This window comes from Salarias fasciatus, chromosome 12 (assembly GCF_902148845.1).
Source record: "Salarias fasciatus chromosome 12, fSalaFa1.1, whole genome shotgun sequence".
Taxonomy (NCBI): domain Eukaryota; kingdom Metazoa; phylum Chordata; class Actinopteri; order Blenniiformes; family Blenniidae; genus Salarias; species Salarias fasciatus.
In genome coordinates this window covers 22,174,621-22,195,050 of record NC_043756.1, presented here as the reverse complement: position 1 = coordinate 22,195,050, position 20,430 = coordinate 22,174,621, and the positions used below count along the sequence as shown (strand labels likewise).

General features: G+C 39.8%; 1 protein-coding gene across 1 annotated transcript; it reads right to left on the bottom strand.

The window, feature by feature from the left end:
• Positions 1-757: 757 nt before the first annotated feature.
• lrrc74b (leucine rich repeat containing 74B) lies at positions 758-17,113 on the bottom strand. Its single transcript, XM_030104260.1, has 10 exons — positions 16,911-17,113; positions 15,065-15,215; positions 14,382-14,524; positions 9,727-9,859; positions 7,374-7,580; positions 5,216-5,325; positions 3,181-3,296; positions 2,720-2,798; positions 1,085-1,180; positions 758-987 (listed from the first exon to the last, which is right to left on the bottom strand). Exons 1-10 carry the CDS (start codon positions 17,010-17,012, stop codon positions 880-882), a joined length of 1,245 nt encoding a protein of 414 aa, XP_029960120.1. The 5' UTR covers positions 17,013-17,113; the 3' UTR covers positions 758-879.
• Between the last annotated feature and the right edge of the window lie 3,317 nt (positions 17,114-20,430).

Below are 20,430 nucleotides of genomic sequence, written 5' to 3'. Positions count from 1 at the left end.
ATGAACCTATTATGTTTCGAGGATTTGGGTCCTAACTTCTCAAAAGGTGTTCGGTGTCAAAAGTGGCCCAAAGACATAATTACAAAAGAGTCAGAAGTGGCCAAAGACAACTGATAAGTGAGGCAGAACTGCACCAAACCAATGGAGGTAGGTGGTTTAATGAGTCATGCTTTCTTTAACAGAACAAGGACGGACAAGTATGTCACTAACCTTGGAAAACACACACCGCCACCACCAGGATGCATTATGGGAAGAAAGCAAGCTTTATGTAATGTTCAGCTGGTGAAGCTTTTGTCCTACCATATATGTAGATGCAACATTGACACGTGGAGGAAAGAACTTAACAACGAGGTATCTAACACAGGTTGAGTTGTCCTACTGCGTAAACAGGTCTCTTATCTAATAGCGGATTCTTTCAAAGCTGTTTTTTCGTATTATTATTATGGTCGTGCAGTACTTAAATCCCTTTTGTGCTGCCCACTTTCGCTTCTTTCCATGCACAATACTGTGCTCCATCATTCTACCCACTGACATTATATAACATCAACTAAGATCATATCTAAAAAGGATCATATTCAATACCTGTATTTCAGTGACTATCAAAAACTATATTCCACTCACTGCTGCCTCTTGTGCAGAATGAACAATCTCTGAATTACCTTTATTTTCAAATTGATTGGGTATTTAATGAGCTTTATTCATTCTAAGTGCATTTTGTTCAGCAAGAAATGAGCTCACCACTCATTTTAGTTTTTTTAAAGACATGCTTTTTATGAAAAACCATTTTTGCAAGTATCGTGAAAATGTCCACAAGCCTTTGACAAGATTTCTTCCATCTTCCAGCACTGGGATGAAAGTACAGCAATTACAGTAAAATGTTCACACTTCTGAATGTGCCAACTTTGCCCCGTGATTGACTTGGAGCGCTGGGAATGTCTCTTTCACGGATAAATACAAGTCTTCAAAATCTTGGTTCACTGTGATGTCCTGGAAAGAGCAGAGGAGAGTGGATTTATTTGCCTTCTATGAAAGGGAAATGAAAGAAAAAAAAAGTAAATCAGTTGAGGCAGAATTTGAAACTTACAGAAAAGTCCAATACTTCCAAGGCTGAGTTTGGGTTGTCCTGCATGGACTGGAGGATCCCATAACAGCCAGCGCTCAGGATGGGGTTCCGACTGATCTGCAATCAGCAGTTTACTAAAGTGAGACAGACTTGTTGTCAAAATTAGTCTGGTAAAAGTAAAAAGTACTGAGTCAAAAATCTCTCAAGCTCTAGTGTACTGCTTCCTGACAAAGTTCTGTCATGTAAAGAAGTAGCAGAAAATGTATTTCTAACCCTAACGATTTAACCCTTGAGCTTTAGTGAGGATGGATAGTCAGACATACACTGACTCATTTTATATTAATAAAAAAAGTCCTGGATATAGAATCAATATCATCCTTCAACATCCTTTTACCCAGGGGAGTCAAACATAAGGCCTGTGGGCCAAAACCATTTTGCAAAAGGTGGTTAAAGGTTATTTACCACTTTCTGCCCAAATAAATTGACATGTTTTGACATTTAATGACTTTCAACACTTTTAACCACTTTCCAGTGGTTTCATCGGAATAGTTGAACTTTGTGGGAAATACATTTCCAAAGCCCTTCTGGCATTGTGACAGTATTGATGCCACTTTCACATCTGTGCAGTCCCTATTAACACAGTTCATTTCAAATGCTCCCTCATTAACATGCCAAAATGTAATTTGTTGTAAAAATGACAATTTGCTGTCCATGCAGGGGTCCTGGCTGCTCCGGTTACTTCCTCGGAGGCAGTGTGGAACAGTATCCATAAAGTGGAAACTTGCTTAGTTTTCCCCAACGATCAAAGTAATAATAATTGCCATGTGGCAATTTCCGTACTCCGTACCGCTGCTGGTAGACAGATTGTCTAATCACTGGAGACACTCAGAATTGTTTCGATGGTTTCCGGGTTTTAAAGCAAAGTTAGCAGCAACGTCTTTATAGTAACTTTGTTTATTGTACAGATAGAACTTGCCGCATATCGGCATCTTTCAGGGTTTCCCTCCAAATTTGAAATGTTTCTGATATTCCTGGAACACGTTTAGGCTGCAAATCAATGCTGCCTTTTTCTACCGGATCAATCATAATCTTCAAATATATACGATTTGCTACGTTCTTGATGCTATGGTGACATAGTTTAATCGAACTGATGTTAGATATTAAGCAATATTGAGTCCAGTAAGGTGATCTGACTGCATTCATCACTTCATGTTGGTTTGTTAGCATGAGGCCCGACCTGCTACCCGAAACTTACATGGCAGATGTCACCATTGCTGTGCAACTCATCATGTAAATCAAATTGAAGTTGAAATAGATTAATCAGACTCCATTTAACATGCAGCAGTGGATCCTTGGGGCCAAGAGTGAAAAACACTAACTTGATCAGTTTGCTTTCAAACTGATAACAAGCATTCGCTGCATTTGCCACGAAACATCTTCAACACAGGGTTTCACACATTATCAATACCAGATGCTCAGGATTCAGCTCTCTATAGTGTCTTCTTCATAACTGTATTTCACTCAGCTGAGACGCACCCCCGACTATTCAGCTGACATTAAAAACAAAGTACAGTGATCCATTTACTTATCCCATTTTATCCATTGATGCCCCCCATTGCTCATGGAGCCAGAATCAATCTCTTTCCAGCAGCTTACATTCAGAGATTTGATTGTCTTGTTTGCTTTGAGGCCCATAGCGAGGCGGATGGCTCCTTCAGGGGGTATTCGGTTGTTACTGTGGCGAGAAACAAATGCAGAGAACAAAAAAAGTGTGCACTGAAGTGTGAGAGAGGCAATCATAAAGTGTTAGTTTTTTTTTTTTTTAAATAGCATCATTCATCCAAGTATCAAAGTTCCAAATAAAAAGAAAAGCATTTGAATTTGTCTTGCTAGAAGAAAAAATTGAAATAAGAAAATGACACAATATTTAAGATTTATGCATTAAAGTTGAAACTTCACAGTCAAAGGGGTTCAGGATTGTAAGAAACCACATAGATCAATAATCATATTCTAATATGTTGCTGATATCGCTGAGATTCATGAAACAATAATCCAAACAAAGGGTCAAAGTCTTTCCCTCTAATCTGACAGACAGATAAGAAAACCAAAGCTCATACCTCACGTTCAACTCCTCCAACACGTTGTTGTCCCTGAGAGTCTGCCCCAAGGCCAACGCTCCCTCTCTCGCCAGGCCGTTAAAAGACAGGTCCAACTTCCTGAGGAAAACATTACCCTAACAACGCAGACATGATGCTGTGCTGAGATTTCAAATGCGAGAAAAACGAGAGAAACACGAACAACAAAGGACTTTAATTAAGAGGCAGAGAAGATCTTGAAGAATTGGAAACTAATAAGACTCTCTGGACCTGCATCAGTCACACCTGTGTGCGGAGCATACTGATCAGGGCAGCATCTCGGTTATTAAGACGGTGGGAAGGAAAACTGCACGTGCGCCGTCTCTCCTGCTGTGAGATGCTTGATGAATACCTGACAAAACGCTGCTTGTCAAAGCAGGAGAGGTGAGCCTTCTTCAATTAGCAATTATTTTATTAATCAGTAGTTGCACCATTAAAAATTTGTGTTTCACTACTAGTTGCTTCTTTGAAAAATAGCTCATTTTTTTCACTATGCTGTGCTTAAAGTTTTGAATCAATTTTACATGTTTCTATAAGTGGTCTGCACAGTTTAAGGACAGATTAATTCATTAAACTCAGCTTAAGGTACATCATGTAGGTGGAAAACGATGCTCTATCATCTGGATGTAAGGAGTTCATAAAATAAAGCGAGGCATACACTAATAATATCAGGAGAACACTAAAAAGCAGCTGATATATGCACACAGAAGCAGCTGCTCTAATGCAGTGGCTTGTAAAAGTATTCAAACCCCTTGAACTTTTCCACTTTTTGCTAAACTCATTCGATTGGGATTTCAAGTAATAGACCAACACAACATGCTGCACCATTGTGAGGTGGAAGGAAAATGATGCATGAATTTCAAATATGTTTACTAAGAAAAAAAAAAAACTGAAAAGTGTGGCATTTTTGTCAAGAGGGGAATACCTGTGCAGCAGGCAGAGTTAAAAAAAGTAACTGCCATTCAAGCCGTGCCAGCATGAACTATTTTGCTGTAAACCTATCAGGATGCATTTCAGGTTTGAGGAAATCAAAAATAAAAAGACCCCGGTGGAGCGGGTTGGTAGTTAGAGTACCTGCGGCTGAAATATGTCTGTGTTTTGACCAGGGTTATGTCTCTGTCATTTTATTATTCTGCAGGCTTGTTTGGACTTCTTCACAACTTGCTGAAGAATATATATATATATATATATATATATATATATATATATATATATATATATATATATATATATATATACATATATATAAGAGTATATTTACACAACTTTGGAAATATTACTGTGTATATCAACTGAGTTGTTCAAAGGACTTATGGTCGTGTTACTCCATGGGAAGTTGTGCAAACTACAAAATTCTGTCATTGTGTGAGACAATTGAGTTGAAAATTGGACAAACAGAAAGTTGGAGGTGTTGAGCAATGTGTGCGCAGTTAGTTCATAAAATTTATTCAAAATACAAACATTTTTATTTGTGCTGTTTGGCAAACACTTTTATTTATTTATAAAGCTTGTATCAGTCGTATTTTCCATTACTGTCAGTATATTCTTCCTGAGTGTCAGACTAACTTTCCACTCTTCACTCCAGCTGTAGCGATTTAAGAAAATGAGGATTCGCAGTAAACACAGTCTGAACTGTGTGTGTTGGGGACACAAGCACCAGCTCCCTGCGGCTTTCCAACTAGTTCTTATTCTAGAATAAATTGTTTTAAACATTTGTTTTTGTGCCAGACTGAAAGTAAACATCTCCATGGTGAAGGTGAAGAGTTCGTGAGATTTAGTTCTATAATAAACCGTTAATGAGAACACGCCGGGTCAAAACAAACCTGACTTCCACATTAATTGATTTAATATAACATGAGCAATTTTGCGGCTCTGCGTGAGTCTTTATTTGACTAATATCAAGAGCTAATAAAAGTGTCCGTGTCTAACCTTTCCCTGTGCACTCAAGATCTTCTTTTGTGTTGTCTGAGCTCAAAAATGAATGCATTGCGCAAACATTAATTTCTAGGTGGATTACCCCAAGGCCATTGGCCAACATCAACGCTCCTCTGCCTCGAATGCAATTCCATGCCAGGCTTAGAGATCTCAGCCCCATGTTCTCTGACAGGGAGTCTCCCAGCGTCTGTCCTGAGGAGAGGAAAAAACCAAACAGGAAAAATCAACAGCAAACACAACACTTCAGTTAGTTAATTGTAAAATCATTAAACCTGTTGCCACGGCTGAGCTGAAGAAGAAAAAAAAAAAAAAACATCTCTGGCAGTTTCTGCAGAGCTGTGATTGCATGTTTCGTTACAATCGTGTAAAAAGTACGGCTGAGTGAGAGCAGTCGAGACATACAGATGAAAAATATACCCTTCATCATGTCTCCAGGTTTCTCTCAAGCATGAGAAAGTATGGCGCACTCAGACCTTCATAATCACAGGAGAAAAACCCACTTGAGACAATGTGCTTGGCTGAAAAAGCAAAAACATCACGGCATGAATGTCAGAGTGTTTGATTGGCGTAGCCTCTCTCGGGCAGCTACTACACCGAGGAGCGCTCTCAAAACACAAAAGAATGTCCTTTGATATTTTCAGCTGCAGAGAATGCAGATTTGAATATGTGGAGATGAATCGTGGCAATAAGACGCGTCGGCCTCCCTCTTCCGGCTGACAGATTTACTCTCAATTACATATATCAGATGGCTGGTGTCCTGCAATGTCATTCTTCCACCGAGTGTCTGTCACATAGCTCATCATCATGGTAATTGAAGGAGGTCTTAATGAGAGCGAAATGATCTTGACCTTTGAATGCCACAGTCTGCAGCAGCCTGCTGCCATATGGCTGCTCAGAGACGAGGTTCTGCCATAACGGCAAAGACTTTACGAGCATGGCTTTTCCAAAAGTTTAATACAGGGACATATCAGTGCTTGCACACGAAGCAGCTCTGGTAATTGAATCTGGACCCTTCACAATAATTGGTCAGGGTTTTGTTTATGTTAAGTTATAATTTAATAAGGCAGAAAGATCATTCTGGAATCACCAATAGTGAATACATTTAAAGGAAACTATTGACAATATTGAAGAGTTGCAGTCTGTCACATGGAAGGAGAACCTTCAGTCCTGTACTCCAACATCTCAGCTCTTTATTACAAGAACACTTTCTCTGCTGTTGCATCAGCATTACACTGAATATCTTTAGAAGAAAGGCTATGAACGTCTTGGAGATCAGGAAGTGACTTCTCATGTCAGGTACTTCAGTTAAGCTCCTGGACTTGCAGTGACACTATCCACATGTGGTGTTTCTTGTCTGTTCCAAATGGATTGGATGAATTCCGGTCAAAGTTGTGCAAAGTGGCGCAGTGATTAGCACTCTTGCCTCACAGCAAGAAAGTCCTGAGCTCAAGTACCAGTGGAGTCTGTGTGGAGTTTGAATGTTCTCCCCGTGTGTGTGGGTTCCCTCCGGGTTCTCTGGCTTCCCACGGGTCAAAAACATGCATGTCAGGTTAACTGGTCACCCTAAATTGGCCCAAGGTGTGAATGTGAGCATGAATGGTCTGTCTGTATGTGTCAGCCCTGCGACAGTCTGGCCAATTGTCGGCTCAGAAAATAGTTAGATGGTCTGAAGCCATGATTTTGTAACAGAGGGATTCTGTCATGGTTCACATTTAGTTCCTTGTGCAATTTAGAGGTTCTAACTCTGTCTCTCGTTTCAAGTTCCTTGATGGCCGCTCCTGGTGATGGCTGTTCTCTGCCCTGATGTGTTTCACTTGTGCCTGAGTGTCTGATAGTCATCACCTGTTGGACTTTCATTTTTCTCTTGTCTGTCATTTTACAGCAACGGGTTGCCTTTTAAGACGGTATCACTGTTAGCTCATGTTTCACAGTAATGTCGTGTTCATGATACAAATTTGTTTGAAAAAGAAAATCAGTGTTTTCTCTGAAATTGTTGCAATTTCCTTGTTGGTTTGATGAGCTGGTTTGGAGCCTGTTTCCGGCCAGTTATCCCACAGGCCTTACGCTTGAAACCCCGGGTTTAAAGGAAGTTAAACATTTTAATTATACTCCGTAAAGATGACCCCAGGCAAGATTGCAAAGTATTAGGTATCTCAGGCTAATTGTCAGGTATTGGTTTCGTCTCTACATATAATATGTAATCAAAACATTGGCATCTGAAAGTAAAAATGATACACTACCTGCGAGCTCCCCCAGAGCGTTGTAGCTGAGGTCGAGGTGCTGCAGCCGTGAGTTAGCGACCAGCGCTGAGCCGAGGTCTTCAGAGCAGCGGTCAGTGAAGCGGTTTCCTGACAGGCTGAGACTCAACAGGGTGTTGTTCTCCTTCAGCATACCGGCCATGGCTCTGGCTCCATCATCACCAAGGTTATTATCCGACAGGTCCACTTCTAGGGGATAAAAAAACACATTTTATAAAAGCGATGAAAGCCAGCAGAGACCTGGAAAAGTATTAAAATCTGCCAGGTAAGAGTTCAGAAGATGTTGAGTGAAGTTTTGTTAGGCTATTATTCCACTAAAGAGTGATGAAAGCATCTAAAGCAGGTCAGTTCTCATTTCCTTTCGTCACTCAGAATATTTTTAGTAACAACTGTCAGTCACACACCATCACCTCCTCTGTTTTTTGCCAAGAACTCCCCTGTTGGACGACTTTTAGATAAGTCATCTTGAAAGTGAGCCACTCTCCATGGGGAGAAAATCACAGTCTCTTGTTCGACCGCTTCGCTATCGGTCTGTGCGATTCTGGGTCGCCTGCTTCGGTCCACGCCGAAATAGCTCAACAGCTTTTTGCTGAAACAGCAATGATACAAACGCTCATCACGTGCTGAAGATTAATTATGTCTACTTCTGGCTTTCATCTGGCAACAGCAGCAGGTTGACATTTGGGGTTCTGAGTGAAACGTCTAGGAGGACTGGTGGATTCTTCAGTGATGAATTCTAATTAGATTCAGAGTTTTAATGCAGTGTTACGGCTGTTGCCGTATTCTCGGTTCTCCCCCCCCCATGTGAGTGTGTGTCTGTGTCAGAGTGCGTGATCCCAGGCTGCTGCTGCTGCAGGAATCATCTCCATTGCCTGCACCTGGGGAGCCTGGCCCGAGAGCACCTCGTCAACCAACCCTGCGGAGCAGCTGAGGGGATAAAAGCGGCCAGCAGGACACAGACTGGAGCTGGCTGTAGCTCGCCATGCTCTCGTGCCTCTTGAGCTCTGAATTAGTATCGTGTTTGGTAGTGAGGCACTCGTTTTGGTTGGACTATTTGTAGTTTTGGTTCTGTGTTTTGAATTATCCTTTTGGTTTGTGTTTGGCTTCAGGAATCCTTTGAGTTTTTCTATATTATCTCTGTTTTTAGTTACCTTTTTGGATTTGTGTTTTGGTTTTACAACTCTAGGTTAGAGTCTCTTTTTGTTACCGTTTGGTCTTACTTTTGTTAAATAAATAACTTTAATTTCCACATTCAATCTGTGGTCTTTATGTTACCGCCTTCACCCGTCTCCCAAACGAGCTGGTCGTAACATAAGTGGGGGCTCGTCCGGGAATACGGCAACAGCCGTAACAGCAGCATCATGAGGTCAGTGTAAGAAGTAAAATGTCTAGAGTGGATACACAGCCAGAACTTTTGACTTTATTCAGAACCATTGTCGTGGTTAACAGCGTTAACTTTGTTAACACGTCAGAATGTTTTCATCTGGGGTGTATGGGTATTGAAAGTGTTTCATTCCTTTAAGTAAGTTGCAAAATAAATAATAATAATAATAATAATAACCCTACTGATGATTTACTATACTGTAGTAATATCTTTAAAAACTGCGTTGTGGTGTTTTAAGTAGGAATTTGTTTTTATGTGTCATGTTTTAAGTAAAATATGGCTTAACAGCTGTAAATACAAGAATAAAAACTTTTTTTTCTTTTTTGACCCCGTAACAACCAATGAGGTGATCATGGCCAATAACATAATACCTGGCAGTAAGGATATAACTTTCTCTTTCTGTATTGTTACATTAATTCTCAAAATATGGTTAAAAGCAAGCAACATGAAACGTTCAATAAAGTAAGGAGTACAAAGCTGTGTCTGTTCAAATGGAATAAAGGGAAAAAGTGAAGTACAAATTCAACTTGAAGTCATTGTGGCTCTCGATTCTGAGCTTTTCCTTTGAGTTACTTAATCTGAAATCAATTAAAAAACATGTCATACGCGTAAACATTTGCTAACTCGTCAAACGACGTACGAAACAAAGCAGAATTGCGCAGAGTGACAAAGGATGATGAAAATAATTCGGGCAACGAGAGGCATGCGTGACTCAGGGGAGTCACCCTCCACAGATGCTACGCCACATGACTGAGCTGCACCCATGACTTCTGCAATATGACACTCAGCAGTCATAAAAACAGGTACCCAGCCCAGATGTTAAACCATGCGCTGTTAATATAATTGGGGTGAGAAAGACACACGAGTGGGAGTCGGGTCAGAGTTGGTGCATTTGTTGGAGGAAGGATGGTAAAGAAGGAGAAAGTGTGCTGGAGTAAAAAAAAAACCCACCTGTAATGTAACAGTTTTCCTTTAACATCTTGGCTATGGCAGCTCCGCCCATTCCTTCCATCCAATTATCTCTCAGGTTCAGCCGCAGGACTGAAGTGTTGGTTACCAGGGGAACCGCCAGTGCTTTGGTGCCCTGCAAACACACAACCATCAGCACCGCCACCCTCAGAGTGAAATTCTTCAGTTTTTATCACTGCAGTGTGTTTTCTTGTTTTATTCTGGGTAAAACAGTAGATGCACTGATGCAGGTGGATAGAGAGAAAGACCGGATGAGAGAGAGAGAGAAAGAGAGAGGGAGGTCAATATTAATACAAACACAGCAGACGGGAGCCGTGTGGAGGCGTGGGTCACAAATGAAGCTGGCGGTACATGAAAATTATAGTTTCTAGCGTAGCTAATGAGAAAGTTGAGTGCTTGAAGCCTTATGTTAACTTGATCTTTTAAAAAAACAGGGATACGTGGGGGGCGGCAGAGCACAGAAACAGCCCAGTCAGATCAGAGTACCGCATGTGGAGTACCCTGCAACTCTAGCACAGGTCACATCTCCTTTGGAAGAGTTATTTTACTTCCACTCTCTGTGACTGACAGGTGAAGACTTGTTCGAAACCCAATTTAATCTGACTGAATGTTTTTGAAGCAGATGCCGCAGGTAAAGGGCTTGTTAAAGGATGTGTTTATTATTTTCAACTTTCATTTTTGCACCACGACAAACCAGTGGAAGGCTGTCAAAATGTCAACCTGCTGCTGTAAGCTCTACCCTGTGTGTTTTTACACCACTAATCATTTGCAGAGGATGTACCCTTATCTCAGTCAGAGATGTGGAACCACAGAGGCATTTTGTATTGATTTAACATTTAAAAAGGGATCTAATTTTTATTGATTGCTGTATGGGGTTTAAACGTGTTAGATATCAGTTACGGTTTTCTTGTGTCTTTGCTTTCAGATTCTTTTCATTTATTTTTTTGTTATACAACCAATAAAAAATAACTATATTGTGCATTGTAAAAGAAGAAACAATGCATTTAGTTGTGCTTTTATGCTGTAAAAGCAGCTAATAGTTGGAATTTGACTATTTCTTTAGATTTTGTGCTCAAACGAACATTACTTTCCTGTTTTCATTGTTTTATTGTTTGCTTGTTGCTTTTATATAAAAAAATTAGTAAATATGTATACATTGTTGCGATAAAGCGGTTAAAAAAATACCTAACAAATGCTATTTGCTATTTCACATGAGGTGGTGATAACCTTTGGCTAGAAACAGTGTAAGCTACTGTATCAACCGACTTGGTCGAAGGTACCCAATTGGATTTAAAATGATTGTTTGTACATAGAAAATGCACAAAATGCAGGTAGTGATGGGAGCAACTGCGCTAAAATAATCGGCATTACTTACAGTGTTACCAATGAGTAATCTCACTAATTACTTTTCCCAGCGTTACAGCGCAGTTACCGTTACTGACAATAAATAGTATGAAGCACGATAACGTTACTGTAATTCAACGCTTTCGGCATGTTTTTTTTTCCTCCTCCAGAATCCAGCTGAGCCAATGGATCATAAACTACGGTATTAGTGCAAAGTGCGTCACAGGACATGGCAGAGCTACAGCCACAGATAGATTTGGTCATTCAAAGTCAGCTTTTAAATGGAAGTAAAGGCATCAGTTGACTAGATGTATATGAGGGAAAGAGAGGGGGGGATGTATATTATGTGACGCAATATTACTGAATGCACCTTTAAAATTGATACATTGTTGCCAGGTTCTCAGTTTGGAAAGTTAGAGATGACATCATCACCCAAATTACATAGCTGCTCATTTGCATATCTAGGTCAAATTAGATGATGATGATGTCATTTCGAGCTGATACATTGTTGCCAATTTCTCAGACAGGAAAGTTGTAAATATTGTCATCATACAGAATGAAGGAAGCATATTGGTTTAAAGTGCATCATGTGACACGACAGATATGCAGCCATAGAGAGCCCTGATCAATCAAAGGCAGCTTTTAAATGGGAGCACAGCAATCCACTGACATACATCTATTGTGTTTTATTATTCTTTTACAAATGTAGAAATGCTACAGTTACAAATTAAATTTGATTATTGTCTTATCCCATATTATCACACGGCTACATTTGAATAATTTAGATTAATGTAACATTTCCTTTTTGCAATGTATCCTGTCAAGTGTGCATTTATTTCATTAATTATATATCAATTTCTATAATAAATAATTGAATATGCATCTTAAAGTTCCATTTAGAGGGGATCCAAAGTCTTTGACATCTTTAAACACATTTTTTTAAGTTATGCAATAGTTACTTTGCTGAGTAATTAGTTACTTTTAAAATGTTATAGCTCAGTTACTAAGTTAGTTTTTTGAAGAACGAAGAACAATTTATTAATAATTACTTTTTAAAAGTGACTTGCCCAGTGCCAGTATATTGCAAATTACCACCCAATGGCTTCATCCTTGTTTCAAAGAGTTGTTGCTGTCTTTTCTTCTTTTTTTCCACTGTAGTCAACCGAGGTTGCATTTGTATGACAGTGTTTCAAGTGAAAACACATCATTTTTATGTTTTCATTTCAAAAAAGTTTTTGCCACTACATGGCAACCTTTTGAAAAAATGCCACACAGAAAACAGAGAAATAAACTAGCTATAAACTATATAAACTATTAGAACTTTTCATCCTGAAGTGAAGGAGGTCGAATGTTACTTTGCCAGCATATATTGTGGGTAACATTCTCAATGTAGTACTCGTACATGTAATAGTTGTGATATGTATCCCGTCCCGCCCATTTTATAACCTCCATCCCAGCATGTGGTCGATTGAAATAGCTCAGTATGGATTGAATCTGTCGTGCAAATGCTATACGTAGCAAATCCTCTCCAGCAAATTCTGTTTTGTATTTTTGATTTGACGTGTGCAGGTGTGAAATTTGAATTAAATACTGGTTCAAGGAAGCCCAATGCAGCCCCTGTGACCTCTGCTCATTAAGATCTCCTACTTTTTGTGTGGATTAAAAAGTGGAAAGCATTTGCCGTATTGCTGCATCTAAACAAGTAAATGTAACCAGAAGTAAATAAAATTTAAGATTTGCATCGTAAGCTCATTTGAAGTCAATGCCAGCAGCCTTCCCTCCCTTCGAAGAGCTGAAGGACTCTCCACTTGAATGTGTACCGGTAGGATCTATATAATAGGCTCCACTTGTGCAATTTCACATGTAAACCAAAAAAGACAAAGATATGTAAATACACGCTCCTTTCTCAGGGGAAAAGGGCTGAAAAAACTCTTGATGCCGCCATAACTGTGCTCTCTCATGATCAGTGCAGTCGCCCTGCAGGAAAATGTGACTTTGAATTAATGAGTCATTCGCTGAGCAAAGGTCTGAGCTGATCTAAAATAGCATTACAGTACAATCCCATTGAACTTGTTTGGCTTTTGTTCTGACTCACATGGACCTTTTTAATCACGTGTGACAAGTGAACGTGTTTCCACGATGATGCTCAAACAATTGTAGGATCCTTCTGGAAGAAACTCGTCCAGCCAGTGAAGGACAGTGGGGAGAGCCTCCTACATATGCTCAATATGAAATAGCAAATATTTATTGGAATTTATAAACACGACGCAGCTCTCACTGACCATACGTCTTCTGATCTTTCAAACTAGCAGTGACTGTTTCACCACTAGGGCGCAGCAGTCAAAACAACATTATCTATCACATTTTCTGTAAATCCAGGACTCCTGTTTTAGCTCTGTTTGGTCATTAGGAACTTAAAAAGAATTAAACAAAAAAACAATTCACTACCTTGTTGAATTTTTTTTCTCTGCACTACATTGCTGGTGCTGTGGCAATTTATTCATTCATTTATTTGTTGAAATATTTCAGTTAATTTTTGTGGAACAAATATAAATAAATTGTAATTGGTATATAACAAAGAATTAAAAATGGTAAAAAAAAAAGGATTTCATATATTTATAGTTATATATATATATATATATATATATATATATATATATATATATATATATATATATATACATATTGGGAGTTTCATGTCAATCATTTTATCTCTTGTTAATTTACCTTCTAAAGTTTTTTTTTAGTCTTTAAGTTTGTGCTACAGGATGGTGCATTGGACTGGAAGGATGGATAAATAGAAATTTCAAGGAGTTGTGGTCAATGTGAAGAGCAAGCTTACGCCAGGATAAGGATTTAACCACAAGAAATAAAAACAGTTTTGCAGATGGTAACATGTTTAGCATGAAGAACACTGACATTGGTTTGAGGACACTTAAGACCTGATTTCATCTAAAATTCGTACATCTAAAGGCGTCAAAACTCTGAAAGCCAGGAAAGAATGCCGCATGCAGCTCTTTAAATCACCACCTCCTGTATTTTCAGCGACGTACCAGAACTGTTATGTTTCACCAGATTCTTGACATTTTGGCCATGTAAGATATGCAAAATGTGTTCAAGGTTTACAAAAGCAAAGTGCCTTAAGGAGGGCGGTCTGATCCCCCTTTTTACTTTGAGGACCTCCATTTAAATCGATGTGACATGAATACAGGCATTTTTCAGGCTTCCTCCTCTATATGGATGAACAAAAATGTGATAATCATCAAATGGTTGGTGATATATGATGATGGTACCTGAGGCCCCAGCCCACGGTGCATCAGATCCAACTCGCTACATTGCATATGCTTCAGGAAGTGAGAAACAGGCACCACCTGTAACATTTCACAGGCCTTTCTGTAGCACGTCTGCCCCGTCGGATCGTACTGCTCCTCCTCACCTGCAACATAAAGACAACAGGCAGTACCTGCCTTTATTGTTCGCTGTCAGTGCGGCCTTGGACAAAAGAAAAGATGAGGCACTTTCTCCCAGAGGAGGACCTTTCTGGAGTGTGATATTGAAAACTCACCGGTGTCTGATTTTGCCCCCTGTCAGGAGAACTCATTCATACCAGATGGTTTTCACTTGTGGTGAAAAGAAAAGGCCGACACAAAAGGCTGAGATGAAATCATTAACATGCAGAGCAGGACCGCACGTGTGTGGGCGGCAGCATGTAGGAGTTTCTCTGTCATTATTATTATCATGATTATTGAAATCGTTTAGACAGTGAGAAAGCAGAAAAGCATGAGGGGAAAAAGATCAACAGATGGAGTGATGAGAGGCGGGGGGGGTGGGGGTGGCATCGCCGCACCCCTGCAGGCTCCGATCACCATCAAACTACAAGTGGTGCCCTCAATGTGGACTTGATTCATCTCAAACATATCACTCGGAATATTACGAAAGAACATCGCACCCTCGACCATGCAATCTAACAACTAACCTCCGAGCTCCAAATCTGTGTCATAGGCCTCATCGGAGGTCTGGCGCTCCCCTCCACAGTCGGTCTCTCCTCCATCTGCGCCGTGTCCATCAGGATATGAGTGTTGATCTTCTGGTTCATGCACATCCACCCCTGTCTGACTCCATTTTTGCTGGATGGAGATTGAGAGACACTGTGACTGGTCAAATCTGGCTGTCTTTTGGCAGCCAGAGAGGAAATCAGATGATGTTTTTTTTTTTGCCAGGAGAATAAAATCTGAATCCCACACTTTAGACGAGTGAGTCAGTGTTGACTAATCAGGTCTCTTTTAGGCACATATCATTATTTTCTTTGTAAACAGCGTTCTTTTCTCAAAATCATTTCATTACAGTAGACTGACGTGTCTTAGTCGAGCCATACATCATTAGTACTTTTTGACTTAGAAATTTCTATTTGTTGACACTTGGGTCCACAGCTGTTTGCAATTTTTTGACACAAAAGTTTGTATTTGAAAAGATACTTTCTCACTTTTGAAAAATGTCATGCAGTCCCAAAACAGAAAAACAGAAAAAAGCACCTAAAAAAAGCACTTTTATTGACAGCAAAATTGGAGGCTTGCAAATTTCAAATTATGAATTTAAAAGAAAATATAACTAAGATAACACAGCATAGTTGGAATCAGAGAAAATTTTAATGCATGTCCTAATTTAAAGACCTTTCAGAAACACTGTTCTATAAATACTGCAGTTCACTTCAGTAGCTTGACATGGCTATGGGCATGAAAAGAGCATATTCAGGACACTGGCTCATTCACCTTTAAAGATGTAGAAAGATTTGCCTCTTTGAACTGAAATACTGGAACAACCATCCAGTATTTAACTTCAGAGTGTAACCATGGTGACCATAGCTGCTGAAATAGGCACAGACTATGAGGAATCTAAATGTATATACTGCGTTCCATTTTTGTTTTCACTGCATGGGCACAGTAACACTTCAGAAACCACTGTCTGTCAACACAACTCAACACTGAATCCAAAAATGTACAATTAAGTCCAAACAGTTTCCATACAACTGCAGGGTTTTGATATGCTGCAGTATGACTGTCTGTCCTGGATGTACATTTCACCTTGGCTAAGAATAATCTGATAAGTTGATATTCACTCAAGCTCGAGTAAATCTCAGCTTGGAGAAAGCTGCTACAGTCGAGAAGTTGATTGATGAAAGCTTTAAATATAAATTAAAACTAAATAACAAATTTATTTTCTGTGTTCAATTGTTACACTTATTGTTTTGCGCTAAAACCTATGTCATTATTTCATTTACGGCCCATTATGTATTAAAAAAAAATGCGTTTTAGTATCATCATGTAGACATTTCCATTAGTCTTCTTTCCATTTACATCATTTGTTTTCAATAATTCATGCTTGTAAAAGGCAACCCTCATATCTCTGAATTTTTCCTACTACTGCGCCCATAACGAAGCTTCCTGGCGCCACACGCTTTGAAAACCGCTCTCAGAAGGGCTTGAATAATTTGTGTTCCGCTGTGTGTTTGGGGATGTTACGGAGATACTCAGTGTTCTTGTCCATTAGATTCATGCTGCTACACAGGTCAAGAGAGCAATCCATAAAAAGCAAACAGCTGGTCTTTAGCATGTACTCTCGCGCCTTTATTTCCTTGCCTTGGGGGAGGAAAGTGCCCAGACGTGCCACATCTGATTAACTATTCTACTGCTGCAGGTGCATAGTAATGCTCACGCTGCTCTCCTGTGTCTACCTTCATGGAGACTTCATTAAGTCGACTTGGTTGTTCACAGTTCCCTAGCTGCAGTCTGCAGACTTGGCCCAGAGGTCAGCTTCCTTCCTACCTCCTCCTCTGGCTGCAGCTCGGCTCTCTCTGTGTCTGCGTCATCGTCTTCCACCACAGACGGCAGCAGCAGATCCTTGGCCAACTTCTTCCCATGAACCATGATAGCCACAATAATACAATCTGCAGCCTTTATGCAGACTCCACTGCCTCTTTTCTTTGTTTGTGCAAGTGCAGGTATGCGCTCATGCAACCTAACTTGCTCAAAGGGAGGGCTTTGTGCTCCAGTGTGTTTGTTTAGATACTCCTCCAAGCTTCTCTTAAGTTGCCAATCAAAGTCCCGGGTTAAAGTTTGGATGACTTTTATTGACAGGTTGCCATGGTGCCAAGTGCCAGCTCTTAGAGCCATGACAACCAGCAAAGCACAGCGAGGAGGAGGAGGTAAATGACTGCGTAAAACTCTTCACAAGCTCTTAATGTGACCTTCGAGAGAAAACAAAACACCTCAGACGACCTCCGCCGTCTGAGTAAACCGTCATCCGTCCACAAACTGGAAATAAACCAGGCGGGCACGTGCTGTCGACATGCTCTGTAAATGTTTCTCTTTATTTGTAAGTTAATGCAGAGTCCTTGCGAGTCGATGCATCAGAATGGAATAGCCTCAATAAAGTGCACAACAGAGGTCATCACAGCAGAGGCCGACTGGATCGGAGTTGGTAGCAGCAGCAGCAGCAGCAGCAGCAGCAGCGAGATGCAAACACAGAACGGGAACGGCGCAGTGAGAGGCCGCACTGTAAAGAAAAAGTCTGGAGTTCACGCTCCACTGCACTTTCACAAAGACAACATTCTTCTACTCTAATTTTTAGTCAAAAACACCTTCATTTACAGTTAGTTACATAATAATAAAAAAAAAGATTTTTATGATTACCAAGTTGCTTCATTTTCTATTATGATAATTTTACTCAAATATTAATTTGAATGCTTGACTGAACGTATGCTCTCCGTTAAGTTTTTTTTGTTTTTTTTTTTTTGCAATAATTGAACATATGGGAGTTTAAATTCAGTTTGTTTTTTTTTAACAATTAGCGGTTGTTTGATCAGAAGCTGTCACGCATCATTTAAAATGTGATCCATTTCTGTCAGGTAGTATTAAAATATCACAGAAATGTTGTCATATGCCGACGGGAATGACGGGAATAACCACACAAAGCTGTTTACTCAAGTTTATTAGCATGGCACGTGATTACTGGAGTCATTTTGCACACTGGTTTCCAACCTTTTTTCACCCCATCTGGAGCCCCCCCCTGAGAAAAAGGAAAGTCTGTACACCCCCGTTCTGAACATTGCAGTGAAACAAAACAGCGGAGGAAACACCTACTGTCACACACATTAGAAAAGCAAGTCATGGAAAGTTCTACAGATCTGGTCTAGATTTTACAGTGTTTTATGTTTTTCTTTGACATGCAAACCTGATTTTCATTTTGAGACAAACCCCCCGTTTTATAGTTTGCACTCCCACGTTGCACTCTTTCTATGGAAGTTTGAGCTTTTTAGGGTAATTTCTACAAACGTTTTTGTTTACAGTGCAGACAACCTCACAGCACAGTCTCACTGACGGGCACAGTGCTGGAAAACAGACAGATCTGCTTAAATTTGAACAGGAGACAGAAGATCACCATGCATTTATTTAATGCCGTTTCATCCTCACACCCAAAGGACAAGAGGGACACCATATTGAACAGGCCTTTTTTGTCATTTTTAAATCAAGCAGTGCTCATTTACATAATCAAAATACATTCTTAGAAAAGATCCAAGTGGTACTTTTTATAGTTTATACCTTTTCTTGTAATATATATTCCTTTATTTATATATATATATATATAGAAGCTATATATAGAAGCTGAATCTTGTGTCAGGTCTTTTCCTGTTGCACATTTTAATATCACAGACATTTTTTGACAGCTCTCATTCTGATGAAACTAAATGATGAGAAATAAAATCACACAGAGGAGACAATCATCCAGAACAGACTCAGTCAGATGAGTCAAGAAAAAGAAAGAAAGAAAGAAAAAAATCTGGTGTTGGGGAAATACAAAACTCACATTGAATCATGCTGACAGTCGTCTTTAATTTCAATCAGAGACAAAGGGAACAAACAGGACTGAGAGGCTTGAGAAGAAGAAGAAAGCCACAGGTTGATGACTGATCCCAAGAAAAGGGGGAACAAAAAATCAAATAAAAACAACGTGGCACAATTTTTTTTTTTCAGATTACAACCCTGACTCATTGGAAAGCAGCAAATGACCACAGCTTCTTGTCCGTAGATGCGTAGCCTCACTGGAACTCGGAATAACACTGTACAGCTGAGATCAAAGCTAACAAAGCCGCGTGGGCGCCATCTGCCACGTTACATTTTGCAGGCTCGTGTGACTCAAAGAGCAACAGATTCATGCTTCTTATCAAATACCCACCACTTTGACAAGGTAAGGACAAGCAGAGAAATCACCCACACACACATACACGCAGACACACACACACCTGAGATCATGCATGTTTTACACCCACTCGTTTCGAGAAGAGCACGCGTCAAGGAGGACGTTCCAGTGCGTATTTACGCGCACGCACGAGTGCAGATGCCACCGAGCAGGTGTCAGGTCACAGTGAAGAGGTGGAGTATGAGCCAGAGGGGCAGCAGGACGACGCACGGAGAATTGATCTAACCGGATGTTGGCAGGAACTTGATGTAAGGCGAGATTCGGAAGAATGAGATGCAAATCTCTAAAGATCAATAGGTGGTGACTGGAACATGTTGACAGCTGTCAGGGATGATCTGAGCTGAGTCTCTTATCATGGAGGAGCCGAACTGCCCAAATCGTTAAGATAACAGGATGCCTGAGATGCACCGTAAATCTCGAGTTCTGCCTTTAATGATTCTTTATTATTTTTGCATTTCTGGAACAAGTCATCCATTTACTCTCCCAATCGTCTTCCTACTGGATTTTCATTCATTTATCATTGAATAGGAAAAATACCTCAAGACACTTTGTTCATCTGCCCCTCATTTGCATCATAAAGCACATATCTACAAAAGCTGATAAGAAAAAAAAAATGCATAAAGATTTTGAGGAAAACAAAACACTTGTGAGATAAAACATAACTGAAAGTTGTTTTCCTTTAAATATATTCATCAACACAATGTACGATGGAATAAAACATTTCATAAATCAGGTGATGCTTGAAAAAGCTCAGTCTTAATTTGATCATGCAAATTAAATTCAGGCCAGTTTTATCAGCTTTTTGTGCCTCTAATAACATAAAAATCTGCTAGGAGCCAATTTTGGCAGCTTTGGTCCTCCACAGTTTGTCGTCACAGGTAATTCAGTTGTACATCAGTTAAAACAAATCCCTAGATTCCCTCTTTGTTGCAACAATATATGATAAGATTGATGCAAGAAGCATTAAGTAAAGGCAATAACAGCTCTTTAACATGTACACACAGGAGATATACTCTTCCAACTAGCACATTTAAAGCTGGATAATACACGTTTTATTTTGTGTATTCTTCTAGAGTAAAAAGCAAA

What these genes read in the sequence shown, in the direction of transcription:
- lrrc74b (XM_030104260.1), bottom strand. Translation starts at nt 17,012, where the DNA reads ATGGTTCATGGGAAGAAGTTGGCCAAGGATCTGCTGCTGCCGTCTGTG. An exon ending in TGTTGGCCAATGGCCTTGGG is followed by an intron (nt 3,297 to 5,215) that starts GTAATCCACCTA and finishes CTGCGTTGTTAG; the next exon opens with GGTAATGTTTTCCTCAGGAA. An exon ending in TGGAAGTATTGGACTTTTCT is followed by an intron (nt 988 to 1,084) that starts GTAAGTTTCAAA and finishes TGCTCTTTCCAG; the next exon opens with GACATCACAGTGAACCAAGA.